At 46.7% G+C, this 12489-nt stretch overlaps 1 protein-coding gene across 1 annotated transcript in view; it reads right to left on the bottom strand.

Annotated features, from left to right (window-relative positions):
- ep400 (E1A binding protein p400) overlaps nt 1-12489 on the bottom strand; it is a 121662-nt gene that overhangs the window by 63017 nt on the left and 46156 nt on the right. The window contains exons 15-21 of the mRNA XM_033043077.1: nt 11439-11609; nt 9969-10138; nt 8710-8884; nt 7971-8107; nt 6711-6897; nt 5902-6071; nt 4325-4503 (exon numbers count right to left, since the gene is read on the bottom strand). Of these exons, the coding sequence (XP_032898968.1) occupies nt 4325-4503; nt 5902-6071; nt 6711-6897; nt 7971-8107; nt 8710-8884; nt 9969-10138; nt 11439-11609 (1189 nt within the window). The remainder of the gene's footprint in view (nt 1-4324; nt 4504-5901; nt 6072-6710; nt 6898-7970; nt 8108-8709; nt 8885-9968; nt 10139-11438; nt 11610-12489) is intronic.

The raw sequence follows: 12489 nt of genomic DNA, 5'->3' as shown, positions 1-12489 counted from the left end.
GTGCTGCCCTAACTACCCTCTGAAGCCTCTCCCTGCCTGCCATGGTGCAGCTGCCATACCATGCTGTAATGCAGTATGTCAGCAGGCTCTCAATGGACGAGCGGTAGAAGGTCAGCAGCAGGTTGGAGTCCAGGTTGTGCTTCCTGAGGACCCTCAGGAAGTGCAGCCGCTGCTGAACCTTCTTGATGTTGTCTGTCCAGGAGATGTCAGCGGAGATGAGGACGCCAAGAAACCGGAAGGTGTAGACCCCCTCCACACACTCGCCGTTGATGTATAGGGGGGCTAAGTCGGTGCTGTGCCTCCTGAAGTCGACAATGAGCTGTTTTGTTTGGAGATTTCATTCTGCAATGCAGTTTATTGACTGCAGTAATCGGATTGCTGCAGCTAATAAACTGCATTGCAGAATGAAATCTCCAGGATTCCCACCCTAGACCATCTCCACCACTTCATCCCGCGGTAAACAACGTTCAAGGTGTACGCAACAAAGCATTTCATGTGTATGTTTCAAGATGCAGCAGTGCCATGAGAAGCTGCGTGGATCTGCCGAGACCACGGCCTGCCAATGTGATGCACACGTCACTGGGACCAGTGTGGGCTGTGGATCCCACTCTGTACAATTGCAGTCATAGAGTGATACAATGTGGAATCTGGCCCTTCAGCCCAACTTGCCCATATCGGCCAACATGCCCCAGCTACACAGGTCCCACCTGCCTGCGTTTGGTCCAAATCTCCCCAAACCTATCCTATCCATGTACCTGTCCAAATGTTTCTTAAATGTTGGGATAGTCCCAGCCTCAACTACCTCCTCTGGCAGCTCGTTCCATACACCCACCAGCCTTTGTATGAAAAAGTTACCCCTCAGATTTCTATTAAATCTTTTCCCCTTCACCTTGAACCCATGTCCTCTGGTCCTCGATTCCCCTACTCTGGGCAAAAGACTGTGCATCTACCCGATCTATTCCTCTCATGATCTTATACACCTCTATAAGATCACCCCTCGTCTCGTTAGTACGTGTGGCAGGGGTTATGGGGAGAAGGCAGGAGAATGGGGTTAGGAGGGAGAGATAGATCAGCCACGATTGAACGGCTGAGTGGACTTGATGGGCCATGATCTTATACACCCCTCATCCTCTTGCGCCCCAAGGAATGGAGTCCCAGCCTGCTCAACCTTTCCCTGTAGCTCACATCCTCTGGTCCTGGCAACATTCTTGTTGTGTCTACATCCCATTGAGCAAACTCCACTGGGCCCAGTGTGGGCTGGGAGAGCCCCACTCAATAAACCCCATTGAGCAAACACCACTGGGCCCAGTGTGGGCTGCGAGAGCCCCATTCAATAAACCCCATTGAGCAAACTCCACTGGGCCCAGTGTGGGCTGGGAGAGCCCCACTCGATAAACCCCATTGAGCAAACACCACTGGGCCCAGTGTGGGCTGCGAGAGCCCCACTCAATAAACCTGCAGTGTCCAAACCCCATTGAGCAAACGCCACTGTACCCATAACACCAGGGTGAAATCCTGCAACACCACAGACCATATCGTTTACCGTATCGTTACTGAGACTTGACCATTGGCAGTTTAAAAATGATTCAATTATATAAAGAAAAAGTCCAACTAATCTAATACATTTCCAATGCCCAAGATAAGGCAAAAACATTTAACTAAACGATTTCTAAATTAGTGTTCAAGCTCTACTTAAGCCAAAACCTATGCAGTTAATAGTTTGAAGCATTAAGCAGTAATGTATTATATAAACACATTTTAATGATTTTTTTGCTATATTCACTAAACTGATGCTCATGTTAATCAATCACTTATTCAAACTGGGCACGAATATCTAAACCACACCAGGCATTTTATAACCAGTTCTTTGTACCAGCTTACGGTAGCAGTGAAAAAGAGACTGCTTTCAGAGTAATCCACTGTGATCAACTGGGACAAAAGGCCGACGAGTTCCTTGGACCATTGACCCAGTTGGATCAAAATGCATTTAATGCTGATAAATGCAAGGTATTGCACTTTGGTAGACAAACCAGGACAGAACTTGCACAATCAATGGCAGGACCTGTGGAGTGTCATAGAGGAGATATATCTAGGGTGCAGGTACATAGTTCCATGAAGATGGCAACACAGGTGGACAGTGTGGTGAAGAAGCTGTTTAAGAAAGAACTGCAGATGTTGGAACAATCGAAGGTAGACAAAAAAATGCTGGAGAAACACAGCGGGTGAGGCAGCATCTATGGAGAGAAGGAATAGGCGACATTTCAGGTCTCAACCCCGAAGGAATAGGTGACGTCGCCTATTCCTTCTCTCCATAGATGCTGCCTCACCCGCTGAGTTTCTCCAGCATTTTTTTTCCACCTTCATGGTGAAGAAGCTGCTTGGCACGCTTGCCCTCAGGTCTGAAGAAGGGTCTCGACCCGAAATGTCACATGTTCCGTTTCTCCAGAGATGCTGCCTGTCCCGCTGAGTTACTGCAGCGTTTTGTGTCTATCTGTGGTGTAAACCAGCATCTGCAGTCCCTGCCTACACATCAAACTCAATGACCTTAAGCACAGGTAGCCTTTCACAATGTGTGTAGTAAAGTCCAAAGAGGCGTCTCGACCCGAAACCTCACCCAATCCTTCTCTCCAGAGATGCTGCCTGTCCCGCTGAGTTACTCCAGCACTTCGTGTCTATCTCTGACCCACACGCAGGTCCACACTTGACCCCTAACAACTCTGGTATTCACATACTCGTGACATCAATTGAGGGTGGACAGGCAACGCCAACTTGGCCAGCAACCATGACACAAAACTTTAAAAAAAGAGATCACCTGCCATAAAATTGAAAGTAACTCCAGAGAAACATCAAACAGCTACTTCTGACAGCTGCTGATCAGAGCATTTACCGCGGCCACAGATAAACCTTGATCTTACACAATGGAAGCAGCGATGAGAAGACAACTGTGGCAGCCTGCCACTGCATGGACTAGCCCGTGAAGAAAACCATTCAAAGAAAATAAACAAAAACGCTGGAGAAACTCAGCAGGTGAGGCAGCATCTGTGGAGCGAAGGAAATGAGGGGACGTTTCGGGTCGAGACCCTTTTTCAGACTGATGTGAGGGGGGGGGCTTCCCTCATATTTCATTCACTCCATAGATGCTGCCTCACCCGCTGAGTTTCTCCAGCTTTTTTGTCTACCTTCGATTTTCTAGCATCTGTAGTTCCTTCTTAATCATAGACAATAGGTGACTTAGTCAGTGGCAATGATTCTTAATACCGATCATATAAGCAACAGGAAGGACTGGACAGACAATTATCCACACAAGATTGCTACAGATAGATCCAAATTATCCAACGCAGTTTGCATTTAGTAATGTTTTTATAAATTAAAATGATGCTATCTGTTACATTGGATCTGTTTCATCAGAAACAGCAGACTGTTTTGAGAGTTTCATGTCTGTACTTTAAAAACTCATCTTTGAAATACACATTTTATTCAGTTCCCGTACAAGGAGAGGCAGGTGTGATATTTGGATAAACAAAGAGCTTTGTGAATAACCTCAGGGTTCTGTTGCATCTTTTGTCAACACTAGGGGGCGGAGATGAGCCACTCACAAACGTTAAGTAAGTAAGTTGTATTTATATAGCACGTTTTAAGTCAACTCGCATTGACACTAAAGTACTTTACATACAATAAATAATAAGTTTCCATACAAACCATAGAAAAAGGTTAAAACAATTTTAAAAATGGACACAACACATTATAGAGTTCAACACAAACGTCCCCCCCACAGCAGAATCAAACATTTCCACTGTGGGGAAATGCACCAGAAAGTTAAAGACAAAGGCCAGCAAAAAGACAGCGTGCTGGAAGGATTCAGCGGATCAGGCGCTATCTGTGCAAGGAAGTGGACAGTAGACATTTCATCAGAAGGTAGACACAAAATGCTGGAGTAACTCAGTGGGACAAGCAGCATCTCTGGAGAGAAGGAATGGGAGGTGTTTCTGGTCTTGACGAGAGATGCTGCCTGTCCCGCAGAGTTACTCCAGTTTTTCGTGTCTCTCTTCGGTTTAAATTAGCACCTGCAGCTCCTCCCTAGACATTTCATCAGGACCTTGTTCAGACTGGGGAAGGGCCCCGACCAGAAACATCGTCGGTCCATTTCCCTGACCCACTGAGTTCCTCCAGCACATTGCATTGTAACATCTGCCGTCGCTTGTGTCTGCAGGGGTAAAGAAGCTTGCCTCCTTCACTGCTGCTGGAGCAGAGGCAGGCATGAAAGGCCACCGCTCAATGGTAAACATTCACACATGGGTCTGCAGAAAAGGAATGTGTTTCTTACCCTGTGCAGAGGTCATAACCTGAGAAGCAGGAACGGCCACGGCTGAGGATTTCCCTCGCACCTGTCCCTGCTGGACAGTGGCTGCTGAGACCAAGCCGGCCGCTCGTGGAGGCTGAGTCCCCACCACCATCACCGTCCGGTCATCTGGCTTCTGTCCGTACTGCACCGGCTGAAACAACCTTGACAAGCGTTTGGGAGAAAACAGATTAGAAACATAGGAAATAGGTGCAGGAGTAGGCCATTCGGCCCGTCACGCCATTCAATATGATCATGGCTGATCATCCCCAATCAGTACCCCGTTCCTGCCTTCTCCCCATATCCCCTGGCTCCGCTATCTTTAAGAGCCCCATCTAGCTCTCTCTTGAAGTCATCCAGAGAACCGGCCTCCACCGCCCTCTGAGGCAGAGAATTTCACAGACTCACAACTCTCTGTGAGAAAAAGTGTTTCCTCGTCTCCGTTCTAAATGGCTTACTCCCTTATTCTTAAACTGTGGCCCCTGGTTCTGGACTCCCCCAACATCGGGAACATCGGATAGATTACCCGATCTATTCCTCTCGTGATTTTGTACACCCCTATAAGGGATAACCAGAGGGCCATTGACAACGCCCAGAGGATTGTCGGATGCCCTCTCCTTACCTTGGAGGACTTACACAGTTCCCGCTGCATCAAAAAATCCCAGAGTATTATAAAGGACATTTCCCACCCCGGACACTCCCTGTTTGAACTGTTACCGTCAGGCAGACGGTACAGATCTACAAGGACAAGGACAAACAGACTTAAAAACAGTTTTTACCCCACTGCTATAAAGGCACTAAATGTAGCCGCCAAGGAACGCAGGGGCGATACATACATACATGAAATCGACAGAAGGATGTAGGGCTGGGTGTTTATGCGTGCTATTTTTATGATATTTATTTTAGTTGTTTATCTTTTTAAATATTTTACTTTGTATGTATCGTTAGCTTTTAGAAATGTTTGAATGGTGCACTGACTGGCTGACATTTTACAATTTCGTTGTACATGGTTCATGTTACAATGACAATAAAGAAACTATTCTATTCTATTCTATTCTATTCTAACCTCCTGCATTCCAAGGAATAAAGTCTTAACCTGCTCAACCTCTCCCGCTAGCTCAGGCCCCTTGAGTCCTGGCAACACCCTCGTAAATCCACTTGTGGGGAGAAGTAATAAAAGGGAACCAAAGGTTAGACAACGTCATCTCTTGCTGGGAAGTTGCTGGAGCACACTTGGTTGTCGGCAAGCGTAGCTCACGTGATTTTGATTAAATCGGTTTTAAAATCCTGCACTTGCCTCATTGAAATACGTTTTAATCCCATAGATCACTTTAATGGAAGATTGTGGACAGATCATTCACCCATCTTGGGAAGCGGCTGGCCATGATGGATGACGGACAAGGAAATGGATGTCCTTTTGGGATTACGTCACTATGAAGGCACTTTTGAACCAAAGACAATCTGTGGATTTACAGCCTGGATATGAATCAGAACCCAGTCGACCACGGCCAGCGCTTCACCGTGAGGAGGAGCACAGACAGTGCGAGCGGAGAACTACCTACTTGCTGACTTTCACTTTCACGGGCTTGAGTCTGGGCGGAGGATCCGGCGAGTTGTAGATCTCCTCAATGAGTTTCCTGGTCACCTTCCGCTTGGGCACGACCCGCTCAGTCTCGTGTCGAGACAATTTATTTTCAATTCCAGCTAGATTGAAAGCAGACAAGTCTGCATTCTACATTAAAAAAAATAAATAAGATGTGTTATTTTGGGGACATCTAAGTAAGTAAGTAAGTACGTTTTTAAGAAGGAACTGCAGATGCTGGAAAATCGAAGGTACACAAAGAAGCTGGAGAAACTCAGCGGGTGCAGCAGCATCTATGGAGCGAAGGAAATAGGCAACGTTTCGGGCCGAAACCCAAAGGAAATAGACAACGTTTCGGGTCGAAACCCGAAGGGTTACGGGCCGAAACGTTGCCTATTTCCTTCGCTCCATATTGCCTATTTCCTTCGCTCCATAGTTTATTGGCCAAGTATTCACATACAAGGAATTTGCCTTGGTGCTCCGCCCACAAGTAACAACATGACATACAGTGACAGTTACGAATGACTCAGAAAACACTAAACATTAATAATAATAAAACATTAATGATAAAACACCATTGATCAAGCATGTGAACCGACAAAATACCAGATCAAAGGGAGGCTACAGATTTTTGGCTGTTGAGAAGAGCAACTACTGGTGGATAAAAGCTGTTTTTATTTAATTGAATTGAATCACGTTACTGTCACAGGCGACGAGCCACAGTGACATTCTTTGCTGGCCGTGCACATGTACTGACCACCATGTGAGAAATATTTTCCGACCACTTACTTTCCACGGATCGTATTCAAGTGTCTTCAACAGCAGTGAAGCAACGGAGTAGTGCAGTGCTTTGAAGACGTAAGCGGAGCGGACAGCACGGGGACACTTCAGGTCGGGGTGGTTGCATATCCGACGCAGGTGTATCAGCAGGTTGAGGACGCTCACAAAATGGCGGGACCGCAGAGCTTCCGTCGTGCTGGGGGACAGGCAAAGGCGTGTTTATTGTCACCTGTACCCAGGTACCACATGTTCCCCATGTTACAGGAGTCCAGAACCAAGGGCCACAGCTTAAGAATAAAGGGGCAGGCCATTTGGAACAGAGATGAGGAAAGACTTTTTCACCCAGAGAGTTGTTAATCTGTGGAATTCTCTGCCTCAGAAGGCAGTGGAGGCCAATTCTCTGGATGCTTTCAAGAGAGAGTTGGATAGAGTTCTTTAAGATAGTGGAGTCAGGGGATATGGGGAGAAGGCAGGAACGGGGTACTGACTGGGGATGATCAGCCATGATCACAGTGAATGGCGGTGCTGGCTTGAAGGGCTGAATGGCCTACTCCTGCCTGCACCTATTGTCTGTTGAAAAGCTTTTTGCTGCGTGCTAACCAGTCAGCGGAAAGACAATACATGATTACGATTGAGCCATTTACAGTGCACAGATACATAAGGGAATAATGTTTAGTGCAAGGTAAAGCCAGCTAAGGATTTAGGATCAAGGATAGTCTGAGGGTCAACAAAGAGGTAGATAATAGTTCAGCACTGCTCTCCGGTTGTGGTGGGATGATTCAGTTGCCTGATAACAACTGGGAAGAAGAAACTGTCCCAGAATCTGGAGGTGTGGGTTTTCACACTTCTGTACCTTTAGCCTGATGGGAGAGGGGAGAAGAGGGAGTGGCCTCAAAGAGATTAAAGTAGGGAGGTCATTGACTAAAGGGAATACATTTAATGAATAGTTAGTATTTGAGGGGCCTTGGAAGAATGTGATTACAGGGGTGAGAGTGTTGAAAGAACAGGATATTATTCTAGGAACAAGGAGATTGAACAGGATATGCTTGTTTTCCTTGCTACAGCAGAGGCAGTGGGGTGATCAGAGAAAGGTATACATAACTGTGAGAATAGACAGGGGAAACTAACAACTTAACTTTAGGCAAGAGATGTCTGAATCCAGAGAATAAAGGTGCAAGGTGAGGGGTAAAAGACAGAGAGAGAATGTGAGCAAAGTGAGCAGTTATTCTCCGGGCAGCTAAGAGGCATTTGATGGAAGTCAGTGCTTACCCAGAGTGGAACATGACATCCTCGTACATGATTTTCTGCCTCTTTGACAAGCAGCATTTCAGAATGTGCTCGTATTTCTTCGGCAGCTGCTTCTCCACATCTCTCTTTGATCGCCGCAGGATGAATGGCTGAATCATCTACAACCAATGATCAGAGTACGTTTACAAGCTGCATGCAACAACTTAATCCTCACTAGGATAGGATAGACAAAAAAGCTGGAGAAACTCAGCGGGTGAGGCAGCGTCTATGGAGCGAAGGAAATAGGCGAGTGGAGGTGGAGTGAAGGAACTGTGTCTGCCTATTATGGTTTACGTGCAGTGAACCATTCATTACAACATAGAAGAGTACAGCACAGGAACAGGCCCTTCAGCCCACAATGTCCATACCTTCACATAATCCATATCCTTCCATTCCCTGCATATCCACGCACCTATCCAAAAGCTTCTTTCATGCCACTATCATATCTGCCTCCACCACCACCTCTGGCAATACGTTCAATGGCCCACACATCACTTTAAAGCTATGCCCCATAGTATTCGGTTGTAACTAAGGTGAAAGCCAGAGGGTCTCTCCCAACCTGTGACGGACGCACCATGTTCTAGGAGGTTGAGTAGGCCGCTGAATGACCCATCATTGTTTGAAGTGTCAGGGTCTTCCACCGTCAGTCAGACAGACTGGCGATTCCACACCCTGCATCTTACGGTGTGCTTAACCGGGCCTCAGTAGAAACTGTACTCACCCTATGCATCCGTATCACTAATTTGTGGCAGTAGTCTTGATTTTCATCTGTGCCGACTTTCACTGGGAAATCCAGGTACGATCTGGAGATTCCGGGCATCAGGAAGTGCATCATTGTCCACAGCTCCATAGGAGTATTTTGTAACGGAGTTCCGATCAAAAGCAAGCGCTGCTGACTAGAATAGAAAAGAACGTTGCTTAACAAACAATCCACTTCCACCCCAATATCAAAACGTTTCATAAAACCCTTTTGTAAGGGCGGCACGGTGGTGCAGCGGTAGAGTTGCTGCCTTAAGGGCCTGTCCAACTTAGGTGATTTTTCCGGCACCCATCATGTCGCAGGGTGACGCCTGTATGGCCGTGAGTAGTCGCCCAAAGAGTCATCTTTTTTCTGGTCGCTGCAGGATTTTCAACATGTTGAAAATTTTCGGTGACCTGCTGCGACCCAAAACATGGGGGTGATTGTCCCCCACCTCTCAAAATAGGGGGGGGGGGGAAATGATGGGGAAGATGGTTGGGAATTTCATCTTCCTTGGCGTTAATATCACCAATGATTTGTCGTGGACCAGCCACTCTGGAGCAGCAGCCAAGAAAGTACCGCAATGTTTTTACTTCCTTAGTAAATTCAGCATATCTCCAGTGACTTACAAACTTCCTCATATGCACCATGGAAAGCATCCTGTCGGGTAGCATCACAGCTTGGTTTGGGAACAGATCTGCCCACGACAGCAGAAAATCAGAGAGTTGTAGATTCAGCCCAGTCCATCACACACACCACACTCCCCACTATTGAAGATGTAGCCCAGTCCCACACAGACCACACTCCCCACCATTGTAGATGTAGCCCAGTCCCACACACACCACACTCCCCACCACTGTAGATGTAGCCCAGTCCCACACACACCACACTCCCCACCATTGTAGATGTAGCCCAGTCCCACACAGACCACACTCCCCACCATTGTAGATGTAGCCCAGTCCCACACAGACCACACTCCCCACCATTGTAGATATTACCTGTGATATTCTCTGATTTGATTGGATAGCATGCAAAGCAAAGATTTTCACTGCACCTTAGTACAGGTGACAATAACAAACCTAAACCTCAATATAAAAGATACCAGTCGGGAATATTTTACATCCTCTTTACTTGCAGAGTGAAAGCTTGCAGATATGACCTCAGAAAAGCTTTTCCTTGCATCCAAACTCAAGTGCAATCAGAGTGCTGGGCTTATGCTGCGTCAAACATGTCATGCTGACCTCTTGAGATTGAACAGCGCCTCCCAGTGCCGCTCGGTGGTGTTGCGCAGCTGCTGCACCTCGTCCAGTATCAGGTACTTCCATCTCTTCCTCCTGAACGCAGCCATGTCCTTCAGCAGCAGCTTGTACGAGGTGATGCACACATGGAAGGCGTTGCTCTCCGCCCAACACTGGAAACACAAGTGGACAGATGGCATCCCAGTTTTGTTTCCATTTTCATGTTACAGAGATTACAAAACCTGTACAGGACACTGCGGCAATTCAGTACAGAATTCCCGGAAGCCCAAAAGATTGTAGAAGGTGCAGGAGCAATGTTAAACGGGAAATAAACAAAGAAATGAAACTCATTTGTCAAATATTGTTCACAGAAGATGTGTTTTAGTAAACGGGAGGTTGAGGGGGAAACCAGGTAGAAATATATTAAATAAGTATTGCGTAGAGAGGGTAGACAGCCAGAACCTTTCCCCAGGGTGGGAGTGTCAAAGACCAGAGGGCGCAGCTTTAAGGTGAGAGGGGCAAAGTTTAAAGGAGATGTGTGGGGCAGGTTTTTTTACACAGAGGGTGGTGGGTGCCTGGAACGTGCTGCCAGGGGTGGGGGTGGAGGCAGATACGATAGTGGTGTTTAAGAGGCTTTTAGACAGGCACATGGATATGCATGGAATGGAGGGATACGGATCACATGCAGGCAGAGGGGATTAGTTTGACTTGGTGTCATGTCCAGCACGGACCTTGTGGGCTGAAGGGCCTGTTCCTGTGCTATACTGTTCCATGTTCCATTTTCTATCTAATTTTAAGATTACTCTGCAACCTGTAATTTTTTAAAGGACAAAATTAAAATAGCCAGTTAACTTGGTAGCTGTAGGTAACTTAGGTTGGCGCGGTGGGGCAACGGTAGAGTTGCCGCCGTACAGCGTTGAAGCCCCGGGTTTGACCCTGACTAAGGGTGCTGTCTGTACGGAGTTTGTACGTTCTCCCACACTACAAAGACGTACAGGTTTGTAGGCTCATTGGTTTGATTTAAATGTAAATTGTCCCTAGTGTGTTTTGGATAATGTGATAGTCCTGTCCCACGGTACGAGTTCATTCCAAGAGATCTACCGAGTTAAAATAAAATCAAACTCGTGGTAAGCACGGAGAATGAACGTAGCGGGTAAATCGGAGCTCGGGGACGTCTCTTAACGCTAACGGCAGGTACTCGGGAAGACTCGCTAATAGCAGGTAAGCACGGGAAGACTCGTGAAGATTTTTCAACGTTGAAAAATGTCCACGAGAGCCCCGAGTACCGACGAGTGGCCATTACCGTAAATCTCCGAGTTCAAATCAGGGCAAACTTGGGAGAGCTCTTGGAATGAACTCGTACCGTGGGACAGGGGTTTGAGTGTGCGGGGATCGCTGGTCGGTGCGGACTCGATGGGCCGAAGGGCCTGTTTCCGCGCTGTAACTGAAACAAGTTACCCAGTCCAGCCTTACCTCCCTTTTGATTCTGCGTTGCTTCCTTGTGCCAAAGTACATCATGATCTTCAGTCCTGGGCACCAGCGTTTGAATTCCATTTCCCAGTTAAGCATCTTACAAGTTCTCATCACCACCAAATGTGGGCCCCAGATACCTTCACATAAAAATACACACAACAGATCATTACAATGTCACGTTGCTACAGTCAATATATTCAACATTCCTCCACAACACCAAGTCAATATTAACTTCATAACTTTGTCTCACCTGTGCTACTATTTACAGGCAAATTCATAAAACAGAGGCAGCTTTAAAGAACACAAAAGTTCTTTAAAGTCCCTTCTCATTAAATAAATCACAGAATAATCTGCGCTACTGTTAAAAGAATGAACAAAAACTGATCATTTACAACAGAAAAAAAGTGTAAAGGAAAATCACAGCTGCAGCATTAAACCAATCTCCTCTTCAGATGCAGATCCATCTTTTGTCTGGCTCTCAACTCTTTAATGTGTGAACACGTACAGATTCCATTCCGAGTCAAATCTATTCAAGGTCAAAGCTGGTCACAAAATCAAGATGGTACTGATAGAGTGATACAGTGTGGAAACAGGCCCTTCGGCCCAACTTGCCCACACCAGCAAACATGTCCCAGCTACACTAGTCCCACCTGCCTGCGTTTGGTCCATATCCCTCCAAACCTGTCCTATCCATGTACCCGTCTAACTGTTTCTTAAACATTGGGATAGTCCCAGCCTCAACTACCTCCTCCGGCAGCTCGTTCCATACACCCACCACCTACTGTGTGAAGAAGATTCCTATTAAATCTTTTCCCCTTCACCTTAAACCCATGTCCTCTGGTCCTCGATTCCCCTACTCTGGGCACGAGACTCTGTGCATCTGCCCGATCTATTCATCTCGTGATCTTATATACAGTATCTCTATAAGATAACCCCTCATCCTTCGGCGTTCCAAGGAATAGGGTCCCAGCCGACTCAACCTCTGCCTATAGCTCACACCCTCTAGTCATGGCAACATCCTCGTAAATCTTCTCTGACCCCTCTCCTCTCT

The sequence above is a fragment of the Amblyraja radiata genome, chromosome 25, assembly GCF_010909765.2.
Source record: "Amblyraja radiata isolate CabotCenter1 chromosome 25, sAmbRad1.1.pri, whole genome shotgun sequence".
NCBI lineage: Eukaryota > Metazoa > Chordata > Chondrichthyes > Rajiformes > Rajidae > Amblyraja > Amblyraja radiata.
This window is presented reverse-complemented; position numbering and strand designations above follow the sequence as displayed.